The following is a 19,814-nucleotide window of genomic DNA, read 5'->3' as shown; positions in this document are numbered from 1 at the left end:
TTTGTATGTATGTGACTGCGCGGCTGCAGCCCTTTGTTGAGAAGCTAATAATAAATTGTCATGCTGGTTCTTGATTTGTATGGATAAAAGAAGCCATAATGAGCCCCATAATGTGAGCAATTTAGAATGCCATTCAAAACCACGCCTGTCAATCACAGGAAACTTTCAAGTCTCTCCATGACAGGGCTGAGCTTTTGTCCTGAAGTCTGGAACAATAAAGAGATACAGCGATGACAGACATGTTCACACGCCCAACTTGCAACCCCGCATCTGTTAAGCATCTGTAATTCCCCCGGTTGTTTACGCAGGGAGCGAACCTCTGCATGGTGAGCTGGACTGAGTGGGGGCTTCTCGTCACAGCCAGCGCTGCTGGTTCCACATGGCACTCCAGTGTGAGATTGGTGAGTAGATTATATGTGAGTGCTGTGATGTGCCAGCAGCTGGTCCATCTTTACAGATCAATACTGATCAAACACTGCTGATAATGTGTGCCGTAAGTTATTCAGTTTGCCTATCTGGGCAGATATCACGACAAGAGTGACTGTCATCATTGGAATGAAATAGTCTTTATTGATACAAATCTGTTAGAAAAGCCCATACAGTTCATTTTCAAAATAATATTTCTCCTTGATTAGTTTCAAAAGGTAATTGAAAATGAATGCCTTCACAAATAAGGCAACAGCAAACAGACATCTATGGAATACACAGACCTGTGCAAAGGTCTGAACATTAAGCTGCTTATCCATCATCCAATACCGGGAAGGCATGGAGGCTCAACATTTAGTCTACTACAGAGGAAAACAAGCCCAAACAAATATCAACAACAACAACAACAAAAAAACAACAAAAAACACAACTGTTTTTATTGGGATCTGTTTTCAGTGTAAGGAAGAACAAGGGGTCAGATTCAGATGGCTACCACAGAATCTGTGCTTAATTCTCCCAAGATGTTCTTAAACAACCTCGGTGCCACTTCCTTGAAAGAAATTGTGCATGTGCGCTGAGAAGTGATGTTGCTTTGAAGTCAAAGGTTTGTCACACCAATTACTGATTTCTCTCCCGCTGATTGACTTTCTATTTGCATTAATGATAATTTAAAAAACAACGACAACAACCTACCATCACATAATTTGTGGACACAGTCGTGCAGTCTCCCCCGACCCCACACCAACTTTTAACTTTTGCATGTTTTCTCTGGTGAGAATACTTTTTTTTCTTGTGCACATAGAACCCCCCCCCCCAAAAAACAAATTTAGCTAATAATGTTATAAACCGACACATAATTGAAGTCTATCCCTGGCTTGACCTATCTGCCGCTCTCAGGTATGCGATCAATGAACCAATACAACGCGTGGCTGCCTTCTGTCAATACACCTGCTCTGACCCATTGGCTGAGGATGAGTGTGGAGCTGATCCATTGCATTGACAGTATCACCCCCCCCCCCCCCCCCCACCCCCCCCCCCACTACCACCACCACCAACCACCAGCACATCTCCCCTGCTCTCTCATTAGATCCACTCTATTAAACCCCTTATGCATCTGTCTGTAGACGGCTGGTTGGGGGCTTGGAAACAATTGGAAAGCCCTGCTGGTGGTCGAAATGTGCTTCTCTATGCTCTGAGAGAAAGTGCTGAAATGTTCCGTGTTTACAAGCTGCTGCAAGGTTTATTTGTAGACACGGCCTTTGAGTAGACACAAGGTGTTTGTGCGCTCGTGTGCGTTTGTGCAGTGTTTATTAACATGCATGCTGTCGGGAAAGGGAACAGCTGCATGTAAATGAGAGCAAATAAAAGTGTTTCTGTGCTGGCGCAAAAATAACGAACAAAAAAAAAAAAGAACAGTTCGGCATTTGAAGAGCTACACTTTATTTGCACTTTGGACAAGAGAGGGGATCGATACTGTTCTTGTATCAGTACAGTAAACAGAAGCAGTAGCAAGCAGCCAGCTACTTTAGCTTTGCATGGAGGCAAAATGCAGGAAAAAAAAGCTGGATTTGCTCTGTCCAAACACACCAGAATCTTTCTGCCAACACCTCTAAACCTTGCAAATTAGTTGGTAATTTGTAGAAAAATACCACTTGGGTGTTTGGGTTTAGGAAGCTACTAGTCAGCCAGTCAGAACACCCCTTTCCCATGGACTTTTTTTTTTTTCACACAAAGAGCTATTGTTAGTGCAATGTGACATTATAGGAAATGAAGAGGACAGTATGAACTGCAAAAAAAGCGTATATGTCGTAACAAAAAGCTCTGCAACTACCCGACCTGTGGCAGTTATTCTTTTGTACTAAAGCTTATTTTATATCTGTAATGTGTCTTCATTACATTTACATTATAATCAATTTCTAAAATATGTGTTTTCGTAACATATAGTTTGTACTGGGCTGGCTTTAGGAGATTTTGCTGGAGAATATAAGTTTACCTTTTTCCAGTCTTGAATTTTCACCAGCATCTGATCATTTCTGTATCAATGTACAGAGACTAGAGAAGCACTTATCTAATCTCAGTCCGCACCATTTCCCCAAAATGTCAAGCTCTGACTTTTAGGATCTTGTTTCTGTTTGCATGTGTTCATATTGTGACAAGGCTGAGTGTGGACTGTGTTTGGGTTTCATCTTTGCAATGTAGAAACTGTGTGTGTGTGTGTGTGTGTGTGTGTGTGTGTGTGTGTGTGTGTGTGTGTGTGTGTGTGTGTGTGTGTGTGTGTGTGTGTGTGTGTGTGTGTGTGTGTGTGTGTGTGTGTGTGTGTGTGTGTGTGTGTGTGTGTGTGTGTGTGTGTGTGTGTGTGTGTGTGTGTGTGTGTGTGAGAGAGGTGTACACACATCACTCTGGGTTTGAATTGAGGCGTATGGGACCGTGTGGCACAGAAGTTGCCGAGGGGTCAGACATGGGTGTAGTCGTCACTCCCATCTTCTTCAATGAATGCTCATCCGTCACGGAGATGGAGCGGGAGAACATAGGACGAGTGGCAACCTGTGGGCCTGAAACACAAACAACTTTTTATTACTTTATTTATCTACGTTTATGCCTCTTTTGACACAACAAATGTTTTCATCAAGGCTGTACTGCAATAAAACTGAGCAGCTGAGAGGATAAAAAGATTCCCATCTGATTAACGCAAAAGCAGAATAAAAAAAAGAGCAAGATCCGTCTTTAAGTTTCCAATAGTTGCGTTACACTCTGAATTCTCATGAGTGAAATCCTTTATTAGTGTTCGTCTCCCTCATCCAACACTTATATATACCATCCATTTGTTGTTATCATAGCAGATGAATGAAATAAAAACAGTTTGTGCAGGACAGAGCGCAGTAGCATCTTTGAGCCTGTAGGGGGTCACGGTGGTGCAGCGAGCTGCAGCAGGTTGAGCAATGACTGCAGATTTGTTGCAGCTTGATGTCTCTCATCATCACACACAGAGGGAGAGGGGGGAGAGAGAGAGAGCGCAGCCAGCAAGATGCTACAGGCCATTCTGGGAATTCTACCTTTTGATATCTTCCCACATCCAACTGAGGTTCACCAGACTAACCAGCAGGGGGCGGAGTGCCCACACACACACTGACACTTGCACAAACACAACATGCACATGCACATAACCTAAACACAATACCCCCACCAGGTCTGGCATTTGCAGCTAAGTGCTGCAGTGGTTGCTTATTTATGTTGAGAGGGCTCATGATGGTGAGAGTTCAGCAGGTGGCTGCATTACACTGTTTATCAGAGCGACGCAGTGGCATTATCTCTTCATGAGCCATCCTGCCCACCACCACCACCACCACACACACACACACACACACACACACACACACACACACACACACACACACACACACACACACACACACACACACACACACACACACACACACACACACACACACACACACACACACACACACACACACACACACACACACACACACACACTACATCTGTCTTCCTGCCATCCTTTTCTGGGCACATACCCTCTGTCTGTCCCTCCTCACTGCTCCTTGTGTTGTGAAATGCCTCCTGACTGCTCTTCCCCTCCATATTTTTTTTTTCTCCCACAGATGTACTCCAGCCATCTGGGTACTTGTAGGTCACAGCGAAGACACTCGTGGTGCAACCAGTATTTCAAGCGTGTTAGTATTGCACAGCTGTCAGTGTGCGCTATTCAATAGTTTATTGAAGGGAAACGATAACATGCAGCGTACATGAGCACAAAATACCTGTCCAGATTAACCGCATGTTCCTAATGATCCAAAGATATGTGCTTTGAATGGGAATTGGTGTGTTTTGCCTCTCCGTGCTTCCGCTGTACATCTCCTCCTTATTATGGTGAATTTAAATGCGGGGATAATTACCGCCTCGCACAAATATACATTTCAAACTTGCTGCTCTTTTCATCTGCCTCTCAGAGCATTGGCTGTTTTCACCTCCATCTCTCGCTCTGCCTCAGCTGCGCTCACATCCAGCTGTAATATCTCTCTGTTTCCTTCCCTCCCTCCCTCTCTGCGTCTCCCCCTCTCCTCCTCTGTGGTATTTCAGTATAGTGTGGGTCAGGAGCTGCAACCTCACCTGTGTTGTTCATGCTGGATTTGACTTTGCTGTTGGTCTTCTCATGCATTACTTGTTCGTACTCCCTCACCTCCTCCAAACTCAGTCCTGTAGGAACACACACACACACACACACACACACACACACACACACACACACACACACACACACACACACACACACACACACACACACACACACACACACACACACACACACACACACACACACACACACACACACACACACACACACACACACACACACACAGCCTTAGAGTCAAAGTGTTATTTAGATTTAATGCACAGCGGTGCTGTTTTTAGTGTTTTATCTTCCGTCTATTAAATATAAATATTGCATCGTGCTTGTATTTTTGACCCACCGTGCCACTCGTCCAGCCACGCTATGGCCTGCCTGTGACCAATCAGCAGAATGTCCTTGATGTTCTGGAAGTATTAAACACAGAAAGCTGATCATTAACCCTCTTATGACTAGAATTATATTCAGAATGCCTGAATTTATCTTCACTTCATGACTGTGCACATTTCAAAAAGTTTATGAGGGCTTCTGAAACTTTTTCCACAATATCTTCAGCTTTCAGTAATTGGCAGTTATTCAATATTGTCTTTTTTTTTTTTTTTTTAACTGTGTTTGTCACAAGTGGATAACAAGTTTTAGCTTGTCTGTTTACACAGTTGCACAGCACAAGCCTTGCGGACCACTGTAATATCTAGTGAAAGACATAAAGCTTTCTTTCTCTGCTTTCTGGCAGTTTTTGAATATTCTTTATCTCATGAATGCTCTCGAAGTCTTCACTATGAGAAGCGCGCTTGTCAAATCCTGTCAACAGTGACAGGATATAGGAATATAAGGGTTAGAAGAGTCTTCACGCTTGATGGTTTGGTCTGATTAAAATAAACTCCAGTGTGATTCTTGTTACTGTGGATCACTTGTAGCTTCCCTTTGAACCCCGATGTTCATACAACCTGAAGAGCAGGTCTCTGTCCTCGCAAGGACTGTCCAATATGGCAAATTCTTTCATGGTCTGATGTTAGAAAAAAAAAGCCTGTGTTTATTTAAAGTGAACCAAACTAAGCTACAGTCTTCCGTTTGGTTATATTTTCTGAGTTCAGATCATGAAACCTGATCACGCTGGGGAATACAATAGTGCCGTGTTGCCATTAACCTTTATTTTACAGCACATCTGTGCCAAGATCCTGACAATGCTTATGTGGTTAATAAAAATTTTTTTTTTTTGTATTTGGTTTGCGATTTCATCTGTCTTTCTCCGATGCACAGTGTGAAAAACTAAAACATTCGTGTTAACAGTGAAATTGTTGAGGGGAAGAAAGCTGTTTCAGTTTATCTCCCAGTGCGTCTGCGTTTTGTTCATGCTTCATTGCTTTGCTTCACTGTGCAGGATAAAGGCGTGTTTTTTTTCCATCAGCTGTTTCACTTGTTCTTTAGCTTCTACCTACGCTCCGTGAGGACTGTAAGAGCAGATGTGTGTTTCTTTTTTCTTTCTATGAAGCAATGCAGCCATTTTTCTAATCAATCTGACCTTCTGTTGGATTATAGAAAACGTGGTGCAGAGGTCATCTGAGGCTAACAGCCTTCTTGGCAATGATGTTGGTAATTATGCTAATGTGTGGAAATTAATGTGGTAATGATTTATTTGTGTCAAAACGCAACACATGGCACATTAACAACAACAACAACATAAAAAAACAACACAAAAAAAACATCTGCACTGATGAAGATTGCAATTTTTAGAGTTTTTTTTTTATAAAGGCAAACAAATCTTTCTTACTCGATGTATGAACTCCTCAGTCCTGGTCTGGAAGCCGTAAACCTCAAAGCTGCACTGCACCCTCTTATAGGAGCACATGACGGGGTTGTGGCTATCTCTCCAGCCATTCTCCAGCGGCCCCCGGCCCGTTTTATTCGACTGCCAGAGACTCAGGTCCTGTAGAGAGCAATCAGTGGGGGTTGTATGCTGAGTCCGCAGAAACTGCATCCCTGCAAGGTGGTTTTAGAGGGATCTATGGATTCACATGTGTGTACTGCAAGTGTGTGCGTGTTTTGAGCTGAAGTAAAGGACAAAAGGGAGACACTGAAGATCACATGTGTAGATGCAGATGCAGATGCTGATGTGACATCAGTATAAGCTCGACAAAGCTGGGAGATAGAGTACAGCGTGCAAGCCAGGACTTATGATAAAACCTCAAATCAAAAGGTTTCCTCTGAAAGAAATGGCTGACATGACAGTTTTTTTTTTTTTTTTTTTGTAGATAACCTCTTTTCGTGCATATTGCATTCTTCATCAAAGAGAATGGAAGACAACCTCATATTATCTGCGATAAGCATGCGAGTCACCACATGGAGACAGACGGTGACCCTGCTCCTGGAGAACAGATCTGAGCTTTCAGGCCTCCAACAGGAGAAGAAGTAGAAGAAAAATACGACAGAAAATAGGAATTAGAGAGAGGCTACAGTTTAGAGTATTTGTTATGCTTACGCAAGTAGTAGTTATGGCTGAGTTGAGAGGGAACTTTCAGGAAATGTTAGGTTAACGCGATGGGACGATGCAGTGGGACGTCACTCTGTAACGCGCATGTGCGTGCGTCTGTGTGCGAGTGAGAAAACAAGTGTCATATCTGTGTGGAGGTGTGAGTAGATTGTTGCTCAACACAGCGCGCAAGAGGAACGCGTGATAACACATTGCGTCTGTGACCAAAAGGATGGAAGGAAAGTGTTTCTGTTTTTGAATTTGTGTTGCTACCATATTGGTTAATAACCTTTTACTAGCAGAACCTCCTGTTGACATAAATGGAGAATCAACAAGGTGCTGAAAATGCTCCTCAGAGATTTTGGTTCATGTTGACATTCCAGTATCGCACTGCCACCACCACCACCACCACCACCACCACCACCACCAGCAACATGAATGATTGATACAAAGCAGAATGGATCCATGCTTTCATCTATGTTATTCTGACTCCATCCTCTGAATATCACAGTGGAAATTGAGACTCATCAGACCAAGCAACATCTTTCAATTTTTTTTTTTTGTCCAGTTTTATGAGTCTGTGCAAACTGTAGCCGCATGTTCCTGTTTCCTCTCGGCTTCAAGGTTCCATGTGTTTCATGGTCAGAGATCTTCTTCTGCATTCATTGGTTGTCTGAGTGATTATTTGAAATACCGTTGGCTTTTTATCATCTCAAACCAGGCTGACCATTCTTCTCTGACCTCTGGCCATTTTCACCCCAAAAGACTTGGCACACACTGAATATTTTCTCTTTTTATGACAGTTGAGCATAAAAATCATAGTTACATCAGCATATTCCGAAATACTGAAACCAGCCCATCTGGCACCAATTACCATGTCATGTTCAAAGTCACTTAAATCACGTTTCCTCTCCATTCTCATGTGCAGTTTGAACTTCAGCAGGTCATCTCGTCTATATCTGCATGATTCAATACAATGAGTTGCTGCCATAGGATTGGCTTATTTATGTGTGTGTGTGTGTGTGTGTGTGTGTGTGTGTGTGTGTGTGTGTGTGTGTGTGTGTGTGTGTGTGTGTGTGTGTGTGTGTGTGTGTGTGTGTGTGTGTGTGTGTGTGTGTGTGTGTGTGTGTGTGTGTGTGTGTGTGTGTGTGTGTGTGTGTGTGTGTGTGTGTGTGTGTGTGTGTGTTTTATGCATCTGCAGTGACTGTTTTGTTTGCCTGCGTTGTGTACACAGGCTTGTGAATCCACCTTTGTCGCAAAGGGCTTGTAGACAGTAAAGAAGTGTAAAACCTTGGAGAGACGGGAGTGAAGATAGGGAGAGCAGCAGAGAAGTATATCACTGCTTTAGACTTTCAGAAGTGAAACCACAAGCCAGTAAAATAAGTAATAAATAGAAAACAGTGTATTTTCCCCCTCGAATCATAATTCTGCTAACATTCATGTATTCTAATGAAATTTCTTGAAATGTTGAGGTATTTCTTTAATGGAAAGCATTTTTTTTATCCTGGTTTGCAATAGTGTGCCATGTACCTCTGATTCTTTGTAGTGCTTTTCAGGGATGGGGTCACTTAGGATGTCCAGGAAGCTCACGCTGTCTGCTGGGGTTGGCGTGTCCCCAAACACCTACATCCAAACAGATGGGGGAGGTCATACAGTGTAATGGCGGCAGACACACAAACATCTCGCATACTCTCGCACACAGAGATTCACTCAGTGGAGAGCAGGATAAGAGTAGATGAGTAACTGTGTAGAAAACTGAGGTCACACACCATAACACCCCTCACTATATCCCACCCTGAGGCCCATGGAACAAATCACACTGAAGCAAACAGAGAGGAGAACAGATAGACCAGAGGAGGGGACGAGAAAAGAAAAAAAGAAAAAGCAAGGACATATGAGGGATATTAAAAGAGAAGAGGAAACGGGAGTTATGGGAGCTGGATACACTTTTCCTTGAGAGAGAATGAAGGGAACCTGAAGAGAGGGAGAGAGCCAGAGGAGACTGCACTTTTATCTGACCTTGTTTGAAATTTGTTCTAATGCCCTGCTGAAGTTGTTCATTTCACAGTTGAAAACTAACAAATAGCCAAAACCTGGGATAAGATAATACCATGCTGGTGCTGTTGCTGGTCTGTGTCTATCCAAGGTCTTTGCTCCCTCTTATGGAATACGTTGCATTAGCTGGGTTGTGTATTTTGCGGCCTTTTACGATGTGCTCGGGGTATTACGCTCTTGCAGCCTCTTTGTCATTGTCTGTCTCTGTTTTCTGTGAGATGTAGGTTTTCCACACTGAAACATCCCGTCCATTATGGGCTATGCACTGAAAATATGACTGAGGTAGCCTGAGGTACTCAAGTAAAAGAAAACATATAAACAAATCAAGTAAAGATGTCCTATTCAAATGCTAACAATCATGCATTGTCAGATTTTTCTTTTGTTACTTATTGAAAAAAAATATATACAATATTATTACAAATACACAAAAAGTGTGTACAATTTGTGTTAGTCTGAGTAGTTCTTTGTTGTCATTCCTAGTGGTAATCTACATGCCATCACTCTGAGGATGTGGATGTGTGTGCTTGTCGGGATGGATTGGGACTTGTCCAGGACAGGGGCGGAGCTTCCTGGGGGTCCTGGGAGAATTCCCTGGCGTCACGTCACTGAAGGATTTTGCCTGGTGGATGGGGGCCAGGCCTTTACTTGTTAAAGCTGTGAAATTTAAGTGACATCGTGACGGTCATCCAAACTGGATCCAATAAGGCTTATATAACTTTTGCCTTCAGGTAAAGCCTGGGAGAGGGCATGTTAGATCAGGCTTATATACTTTGTGATTTGCCATTATTGTCTAAAGTCACATTCTAGGTCAAATACATTTTCATTGCGAGCTCGAGGGAATGCCTGGTCATTCGGACTGGACCCTGCCTGCTATAACCTTGACCTTTCTGCAATCTTTGAAAGAATCGGTATAAAAGATGGATGCAGTTTTTGAAAATTAAGAAAAAAGGAACTCATTATCATTGCGAAATGCATTTGTAAGACATACATAAACAAACACGTCTCACTTTTTGGTAATTTCTATGTAAGTGTTGTGTAGTTTAGGTTTCTTGATAACAAAACATATTTATTTTCCATAAATCTGGTCTGTTGCTCATTTAGGACCTACTTTAAGAAGTAACCAATTTCTACTATTGTTAAATAAGCGTAAATTGACTATAAACATCTGCTTGTGAACTAAAACTGCTTAATATTTTTCTTCAAAGTGTCTTTTTCCTCTAACAATGTATCTCAGGACTATATGAAAGCACTTTGAGAAGCTTGAAGGTTTGATTGTAATGATAAACCTACAGAAAAACCAGGACCTGAAAATGTAGCTCGACACTTTATGATGTATTGGAAACGGATTTGCTGCCAGGCCTACAACATCACTGTCACACTGACCTGGTTGGAGTGAAATATCTCACCTGGTTGCTTTGTGACTCATGGTTATTATTAGTTCCTGTTTCTTCTGGATCTGCAGGTACTGAGAAGTGAAGCACTGATAGTGTCACTACTGAACAACTGAATGATGTGCACATGATGGTGCGCTCATGTGTAGCTGGGAAAGGGGAAAGTTCCTGACATGAGAAGGCTGTGAATCTTGGAAATTCCCACTCACCTCGAGAGAATTTATTTTTTCTTTTTACATCTGCATGACTAACTGATTTTTCTTTATGTAATCTGTAATAAACTGACCTTATAGTGATTAAAATAAAATAGATATACTCCACTGGCTTGGCCCATGTAGTTTGCCAGTATGTCCTTAATGTTGAGAAGTGAAGTCTGACGATATCGACTTTAAATCCAGCTTTTGTTGGTTTGCCTGGTGACAATGTTGTTTCATTTGTCAGGATGGTTTTTGTGGGGCTGACTTGTTGGATACTACTTGCTGATTTTCTGAATGCTCCCAATGTGGCAGGAAAGCAAACTGTAGAAATGTCCAAACTTATAGGTAGATTAGATGTCAATATTGTGTTGATATTGTGTTTCTGCTGGTTCCAAGTGGTTCCCCATTACTGCAGGTTTGTACAACGGAGTCTTGACACTTATATGATGTGGTGACTCTGTGGGAATGTGTGCTCGTTTAGAATAAATTCATGTAACCTGTAACTGTATGACAGGAAACAAGATCTGCCACATTTTCTGTACCGGCAGAACACTCCATATTTTGGCATGCCCGGTCTTGTTTCCTGACTTTCCTCGATTACACAGCGCAGACACAAGTGCCAGACACAGTTGCAATTGCTCATGAATATCTGTCTGCATGTTGGCGCTGGACAAAATGCATTCTGGCAGCCATGATCAGCATCCTGCATGTCTGCTTAATAGATCTGCCAATAGTGCATTTTGTGCTTTGCCTGTTTTCTTCGTAATGGGCACATCAATTTGATGAACATTTTTGTAGTGCTGCGGCGGGGATTGCAATTTCTCTTGTCTTTCTCCTCCCCTTCTTTGTCTAATCGCCCCATCTTTCTCATCTCTCGCTTCCTCTCAGTTATACTCACAATGTCGTTACTGCCGTTGTTGTTCTCAAATCTTGTCTCAATGCGAATACTGAACTTGGGGAGGAAAGATACCTAAAGGTAGAAAGAGATAAAAGTGTGAGGGGGGGATCTATCCAAGATCTGATGATATTGAATAGAGATGAGCTCTGTTGCATTTATGTACAGTAAATGATGTGTGAGAATACTTACAGAGTACTCTGTGGCACCAGGGACATTCAATATGGATAGAGAGAAACACCATTAGTTACTCATATTCATGAGCATGAAATTGCAGCCTCACACATATACACTTCACCACTGGGAATTTGTACATACGTAGTCATAAATATTTGATGGCACTTGAAAAAGAAAAACAGCTGTTAAAAGTAAATAAGCTTTGTGTTATGCACTGAGGTGAAGGCAACCATATGTTTAACACAAACAAAGGTAAACAAACACACCTGTGATGGTGTACGGGTAGAAGTTCCACGCCTTTTCTGTCACGTAGAAGAAGCGCGGGACAAACGCTTTCGCCCAAGACGGGAGTTTACTGGACGCCAGCAGGAACACAGGAGAACCGCAGTCACAGGGCCGTAAATGTGGAGTAGCAGGAGAGAGATTATGGGGGGAGGCGGAGAGATCCTGAGTGGTTTTTGTGCCATTTATAGCCAGATTACCTGTAGGCTACTGTCACCACAGCATTCATTTGTAGGCTATGACTCATTTCCAATTACACCTGTGGTGATGAATTGTTACTGTAGTTACTGGGTCACATGTCAGAACATGATTGAAGAAGAAGCCGTTGTGCCGTTACGGCACCTGTGTGTATGAATGTGTATGTGTATGTGTGTGTGTGTGTGTGTGTGTGTGTGTGTGTGTGTGTGTGTGTGTGTGTGTGTGTGTGTGTGTGTCTGCGTGCGTGCGTGTGCATCCTCATGCTGTAGTGTGGGAATGTGCATGCTTTCATGTCTGCGTGTTTGTGGGTGTTTCAGCATATCTTTTCTAATGAGGTCTAAATGTCCCACAAGCACACAAAGATTAGAAAAATCCTCCACACTGAGAACATTTCTTTACTTCTTTGAGAGTTTATTGTAGGATTAGGCCCTGGGTTTAGAGTGGTGATTGGAATAAGACTTGAGGTTACATTAGGGTAATGAGTGAGGTTATCGAAAGGTTAGGAAATGAATTTTTACTTAAAAGTGAATTTGGGTTGTTTTCTTAGGCAGGGCCTTCATTATGATCACAATTAGCTGATTAATGGATTGTCACCCAGAGAGCTTAGCAAGTAAAAAGCAACCATTCAGCATAATGAAATGAGCACTGCACTCCTCCTTCCTGTGGTTTCTTGTTGTAAACTTTCAGGCTTTGCTCACATGCTTGTCTGTTAGAGACTGCACACCTCAAACCAACAAGGAAGATCACGTCTTTGCTTCAGCTGGAAGCAAAATTGAAAAAAATCATTTACGTATAAGGTATTTCTAACTCCCTCCATTTAGTTTTTATAAGCATCATATAAAAAAGTGACAGATTGATAACGTACTACATCATAGCTGCTTGCTTGAATACATATCCGGCACACCTGCTTAACATATCACAACAGGAGGAGGAAGGAGAGGGAATGTCCATAAATACAGTATTGCTGTTATTTTCTGGAAATACTGTTGTCCATTTGGTAATGAGGATTTAGGTAACAGGGTCAGGAATACTGCATTTACTTCCAATATCAGATTAGAGCCACCTTGTTGAAGTAAAATAAATGTGAAAATGAGGTCAGATCTAACCTACGTCTATCTTGAGACAATAAATTTAACCTCTCCATTTTTCCAAAACTCCCAAATCATGGCACATCACAAAAAAACATAAAAGGCGTAAAAGCAAAATTTTTCCCCTCATTGGGATTGTGTGAGGGGTTTGTTGATCTTAGGTTTAGGCATTAACTTCTCAATCCACAAATGTTCAGCCTCAAAATGATGTGTTTACACTTTGTTTACAAATCAAACAGACCAAACGACAGGATTGCTGTTATGCAAATTTATGATCAGGCCTCCTGCGAGCGGCTTCCCCATTTTCATTCTTAATCCGAGGTAAAGTGGCCAGCTGCTTTTCATCTGTGTGAAAGGCAATACTGTCAAAGGATTCTTCAAGTCAATCTTTGAAAATGTTTTTGTATCACTTGCGCACAACAATAAAGTTTTTCATTATTAGTGTACTGTTCATTAAAAATTGGATGACGTTAAAAGTTTTTATGACTGTGTGAATAGCCTCTGACTGACAACTTCAACAGTACAAAAACCAACAGGAAGCACTAAAACCCCCTCGGACCAGTTCGAGGATGACGTAGATACACTGTGTAGCTGTTGTGAATTTATCAGCGACGGAAAATTACAGAAAATTTTAATTGAGACAGTAACAGCACCAGACTGATTTGTAAATATGTTGAAAGTTCAGTGAGTTATGTCTATTTTAACCATGTAAGGAACGCCTTCAATTTAAGAGAACGTAATGGAGGCATTTAGTGAAGTATCTATTTATGTTACATCTATGGTTGTTGTCTTATGTGTCTGGTACATTGATGTCATGTCGGGAACTGAAAGGAACTTTTTCAGGTGCACTGAGAAATGTCCCTATCGGAGTGTGAAGGTAAAACATGATCAAATGCAGTAGTTTATATAACGCGGTATTGTTTCTGTAAATTATCACTTTGAAGTTCCAGTCCTCATTGTATTTATTTAACTTTGTATGACACTGGTGACATTTTATTGACAAGCTAATTTAACGCTGGCACTCAATGTTAAGGTTGCTCTCTCCTGCTTTCCTGGATGAGCTCATGTTTGCGTCGACTGTAACCTCTCGGTGTCGGCCTGAAGATGTCTGAGACAAAAGTCCTTGGACTTTGGCTGTAGGATGGTTACGCTGCACTGAGGGTACTGCCGTGACAAAGCGCCGTTTTACTGCCTGACACAATTGATGAGTGGAATCCACACGACATTAAAGCTTGACAGTAAAGCAAAAGATCAAAGATCACACGACATCAATTATTGTAATGACAGACCTGACAAGCCAAGGGTACGGTTGTAAATAGTCTGGGTTATTAGCAGCTCATTAGGTGGAGCAACACGATTGTGAAAGGGCTCTACCTGCAGAGGTAGATTCTCTTCTCGGTCAGCTGCCCGGGTCCGTGCTGAGGGTGAATATCGGGCTCATTCTTCACCACCTCCACCCCCTCGCCCCCACCGCTCTGCTCACAGCTGTGCTTGCTGATCATGTACAGCTGACCGATCCTGTACTGGAGCCCGGAGAGATTTAAGAAGAGGAGAGATGGAGGTATCATGAAAGGACAAACAAACTGGAAAAAAAAAAAAACAAGTGATAAGAGAACATGAAGCACAACGCAAACATGATCCTCCCAATCCTTGAGATCGTTATCTGTCTCAATGTACAACTTTAACCCTCTTTTGACCAGATTATTTTCTTTATTTGTCTGGATTTTATAGCTGCAGGTTTGAATGAATTTCGGTCTTTTTCCCCACCAGGTTTGACTTGATTGACTGTTCTTCAATTTTACTTTCTGTTTTTGAGGGTAATGGGAAGATTTTGTTCTAATGGAGTGAGCTGACGGTTTTACTGTGAAAGTCCTGGGGGCCACAGTAATGACAAGTATACAAGTAAAGCTCTTTATTTCTGTTTTTTGGTCATTTTTTAAATGTCAAAAAGAGAAGGCTTCACTTTCAGAAATCCAGGCATATAAACTTAGTAGACTGGTGGTTTTGCATTGTAGTCATCACTGAGTAACTTTCAGTTTCTTTCTGTTGCTCACAAAATAAAAGGCTGATGCTGATCACATGATATGACAAATAACAAAAGCATTGTGGTGTTTTGGCCTTTCACTTTGGAAACATGTTCGTACTTCAAGCCAGCGCACCTGATTGATGGTTTGAATTTGGCAATGAATTTAATGAAAAATGACATGAAGATTCAAAATAAAGCTAATGCTTCACTTCACCAACTCTTAATGCGATAAGTGCATCATATTGAGGATGGCTGTGACTCAGTTAGTAGAGAGGATTGTCTGAGTGATAACAATATTTCAGCGTGTGGCTCAGAAAGGGTTAACATGAAGTTCTATATCAGTCAGAGTGGTGCTGATAAATCTTCCTGGCAGCAGGTTCATCCTCAGCTGCTGAGTTTGAGTCTTTACTTTTGTATTGACAGGCATCCGCTCACAGGCTCGGCCTTTGTATTTGCTCTTCATTTTGTAAATACAGAATCCATTATTGTGTGTGAAGAGTTCCCCAAAGTGAGCAAGCGACATACCGAAAAAAATTAATTTGGCCTGTGAGGGCGAGTGTCTAAACTAGGAGGAAGGGACTTTGTTCTGTCTGCAGCCCCAGTTAGTGCCTGATGAGGCAGGAGGAGTATTTTCTCGTGCTGTGTCTAAAGAGGACGAGGCCTTTGGGCGTCTCGAGTGCGCCCTCGTTGAGCTCACCCCGACAGAATCAGTGTTGTCTTTTAAGCAATCTCCAATTTACATGCTTTACACCATGATTCCTCTTTCTTTCACCTACTGATACCATCTCTCTCATTTTCTCCCTAACCTCGTTTGTGTTTACACTATTCTGCTTGCTTTAATTGCATATCACGAGGGAAACTTTGTTTTTAAAGTTATTATAAAAACAAAAAAGGCAGTAAAAATCACACAATAAACAAGTAAACTGTTCTTCTGTGGCTCCCACAATGCAATTCATTTTGTTGCCCTATATTGGTGTGGCACAAAAGAAAGACAGCATGATTTTAATTATAGGGAGAAACCGAAAGATGGGAGGATGTGAGGAAAAAGGCGGCAGCCATCAGTTTGCCATCCTTCACCATGCTCTGTTGACATCATGTGACACTCCTCCTTCTTGTTCCAATTACTCTGCAATGTCAACATTCAATATTTACTTATTGGGCATTCATGGGACTTAATTAATCATGGTGATGGGCGCTTTTACACCGTCTCAACACCAACAGACTGCAGAGCTCCACCCACACAGGTTGTTGTTTTATTTCAGAAGAATCTCATTATGGTTCAGAGTTAAAAAACACACTTTATAAATAGCCAGCGGTCTTATTTTACTGCACTGTTAATCTGTCACCAGCCCCGTTATTGCCCAATGGCACAGTGAAGTTTTCCATAAAGATGGAGGGAATTAAATATGCATTACAAGTTTAAACTTTGAAGTTTTTAAAAGCCCTGTTTTATAGATCCACAGGTGTTGCCTGATTGAATACTTACATCAGTATTTACCACGTTTCTGTAGACAGGATTTTGATTGCCTTCTGATTAACAGTCGTCGGGGAAGGGAGGTTAAGAGGATGTGTGAGGGGGTATGAGGAGTGCGCTTATAGTTTTATTTTCTTCTTTTGTTCTGATCACATTGAAACGTCTACCTGTGACTTACAGCCTTTTCTGTTTCAGTTTCGTTATTAGTTGAGTTAGTGGTTGGCAGTGACAAACAACTTGTTTGTTGTATGCTCTTCTTCTTTGTGCGCAGCTGAAATGAGGATAATGTCTCATGTTCAGATGACATCAAACATCCTGATTTTCTTCAACACTTAAACAAGTATGCTGTTAAATATATGTGTGTGTATATATATATATATATATATATATATATATATATATATATATATATATATATGAGGAGATTTGGTAAATATCTAAAGTGAAATACATTAAGAGAATATTAAAACCGGTGGAACTATCTGTCTAACTATTTGATAATCCTTTTGAAGCCAGCAAATACAACAATTTTGACACCTTGAAAGTTACTGTATCTAGAACCTGAGATGATATCTGGTCTTATTGCACACTATCAATACAATATTGATACACTGCCTGCTCATATTTACCCCTTTGGTGCTTTTCATGTTTTGTTTTTTTAAATTTCAATCTTTGAATCAAAGTAGGTTTCATGTGTTTCTCAAGCTTTCTCTTTTAGAAAACAGTCTCTGCCCTGAAGAGATGAATACCTGTATCATCCTAACTTCCAGTTTCACTGAACTTTTAGGGGCATTCCGTTTCCAACTATCTGCCTCAAGTCAGGCTTTTTTTTTAATTTAAATAATTTTTTTTTTTGCTGCTCTTGTTTTACTAAGATTGACTCTACAAAAAGCTGGAACATCCAAATATTGACAGAGTACTTATTTGCAGTAAGTCATGTGGGTAATTGTAAAGATCAGATTTCATTTTGACTGTTTTGTCTTGTACGCAGGTTAAAATGTCACAATGTTTTTGTTAAACGCCTGCAGTGAAGCAATAAAACATTAAATGGTGTAGTTAAATTAAATGTGAGGTTTATTACATTTTATAGAACTGCATTTTATAGAACTGCATATAATGACGATACATGTAGTAGGATGGGTTAACCCCTATCTGGGGATTGTTGTCTTGTTTGTGTTCAGCAGGCGTGGCAGGGAGTGGAAGGTGAACCACCAACCTGATGGTCCTCCTCCTCCTCCTCACCGTGGGCTGCTGTCACCTGTCAGTGTTAGTCATAGCTTGGCATTATACTTAACATTCCCCAGATCAGTAGCGCCGTATTGTATTACAGATGTTTTACTGGGTATTTCACACTTGAAAAGCAACACTATTCACTTTAAAGTGGAGAATGGGTGTTAGGGTGTCGTAAATGGCTCGGACCAAGGTGGCTGTCACGATTTGATACCTCCTCAAATACGCTGCATTTAAACTTACATTACATTCTAGCGAAAGAGGATTTGCTGCAAGCTCAAGTTCCTGTGTGCCCTGTACTGATACTGTAAATCCTATTTTGGACTGCTATTTGTCACTGTCACTGTTGTGGTAACAGGTAGAAGTGAGAGACGGGGGGGGGATTTGCAGAAGGCAATGAGGACATTGCTTTTGAAGGACACTTCGGTGCATAACTCCCTCATTCACCCACCTTTCTGCTCCAGTGGGATCTCTTTGTTTATAAAGCTGTGGGCTTTTGTTTGAGTTACGGTTCAGAGCCGTAACCAGTCTGACTAGTTTGTGTGTTGCTCGGAGAGCCCAAGCTAGTGCGGGAAGTAGAGAAGCAAACAGATGGGAGAGATAATTCAGACACAATAGCGGCGCTGTGATGCTGCTGGCCAGGTGTTGTGCGTTGGCTCCGTCTGATTGCCTGGGCTCATTGCTGCTCAACATGCTTCGCTACCCAATGTGCCAAAGCTCCCACGGTGCAGCCGCGGGAGGCCAGTGTGCTCGGCTCCCGCTTTTCTTATCAACACATTAGCACTTTCAAGTTTACAAGTTCGAGTAACATGTTCGCATTTGAAATAAAACCCCTCTTGTCCCTCGGTTCAAAGTTGTGGGAGCGGAGGGTGTGAGCGTGGGAAAGACAAACAGACTTACCTCATCCACAGTCAGTGGCATGCATATGCGGTACTCTTTCATCAACATGGTGCTGCCACGGGGAGAGTTGTCTTTTTGAGCTGAACAGAGTGACTTTGCTTGTCTATCTCAGCTGTCTCGGTTGCATAGTAGGCACGCTCAGACAAGCAGCACGCCACAGTGACCACAGTGACCTCTTTTCTGACGCTCTTCTTCTTTTGTTTTGCTGATGTCAGTAGTCCTTGCAGTTATGTTCCGTCCTCCCTGTCAGCGAGTGTCTGCTGTTTTCTTACTTTCCTCTCTCGCTCACTCCCCAGCAGCCCCGTCTCTCCTTCTTGCTTTCTTTTCCTCAATTAATCCCCTGGACTCTACTTTTTAACTGCTGTCTCTCCCTCTTTTCTCCTCCCGGCCAGCCCTGCCTCTTTGTTTTTTCTTGTTTGCTTTCTGTTTACTTTGCTGCGTTTGAAGCTGGTTATTCGCTGTGAGGTAAGATTGAAACCAACTGCTAACCAACTATACCTGTTCCTTCCCTTCTGTCCCTTTCTGTGCTTTGTTTAATTCCTCCTCATGTGTAACCTTGCTGTCTGCTTGGCGCTCCTCCCTTTCCTCTGAGCCACTCACCACTTATTTCAGTTCCTCACAAATTCCTTTGCTGGTTCCCTCCTTATCTCCTTTTCTTTCCCCTCCCTCTCTCCCACCGGCCCTCCTTCTCTCTCTCACCCCCTCTCCTTCTCCCACTCCCCGCCCACTGTACTTTGGTACCTCTTCACCTGTGTCACCCCTCTGCCCCTCCTCTTTGTTCCCTCTGATGTTTATCTTTTACTCCTGGTCCGTCACCACGACTGCAGTCAAGAGTAACAGTCATGTTTTCAATAACCG

At 42.0% G+C, this 19,814-nt stretch overlaps 1 protein-coding gene across 3 annotated transcripts; it reads right to left on the bottom strand.

Moving 5' to 3' along the window:
• Positions 1-545: 545 nt before the first annotated feature.
• Positions 546-19,576, bottom strand: pitpnc1b (phosphatidylinositol transfer protein cytoplasmic 1b). Of its 3 annotated transcripts, XM_080471143.1 has the most exons (10): positions 18,957-19,482; positions 14,701-14,849; positions 12,025-12,113; positions 11,774-11,781; positions 11,585-11,656; positions 8,574-8,666; positions 6,345-6,500; positions 4,917-4,980; positions 4,555-4,641; positions 546-2,978 (listed from the first exon to the last, which is right to left on the bottom strand). In XM_080471143.1, exons 1-10 carry the CDS (start codon positions 19,002-19,004, stop codon positions 2,821-2,823), a joined length of 924 nt encoding a protein of 307 aa, XP_080327269.1. In that variant the 5' UTR covers positions 19,005-19,482; the 3' UTR covers positions 546-2,820. The 3 variants fall into 3 exon arrangements, with proteins under 3 accessions (XP_080327269.1, XP_080327270.1, XP_080327268.1); XM_080471144.1 differs by lacking the exon at positions 11,774-11,781 and having other exon boundaries at positions 12,023-12,113; positions 18,957-19,576; XM_080471142.1 differs by lacking the exon at positions 11,774-11,781 and having other exon boundaries at positions 12,017-12,113.
• Positions 19,577-19,814: the final 238 nt, after the last annotated feature.

The sequence above is a fragment of the Lipophrys pholis genome (assembly GCF_963383615.2).
Source record: "Lipophrys pholis genome assembly, chromosome: 9".
Classification (NCBI taxonomy): domain Eukaryota; kingdom Metazoa; phylum Chordata; class Actinopteri; order Blenniiformes; family Blenniidae; genus Lipophrys; species Lipophrys pholis.
The sequence above is the reverse complement of the archived record's forward strand: the minus strand, read 5'-3'. Positions and strand labels throughout refer to the sequence as shown.

Excerpts from the sequence above, each read along its gene's own strand:
- pitpnc1b (XM_080471142.1), bottom strand. The coding sequence starts at position 19,004 with ATGTTGATGAAAGAGTACCGCATATGCATGCCACTGACTGTGGATGAG. Across the intron at positions 12,114-14,700 it reads AAGAGAATCTACCTCTGCAG|TAAACTCCCGTCTTGGGCGA; the intron begins GTAGAGCCCTTT and ends GCTGGCGTCCAG. Across the intron at positions 4,981-6,344 it reads CTGAGGAGTTCATACATCGA|AACATCAAGGACATTCTGCT; the intron begins GTAAGAAAGATT and ends TAATACTTCCAG.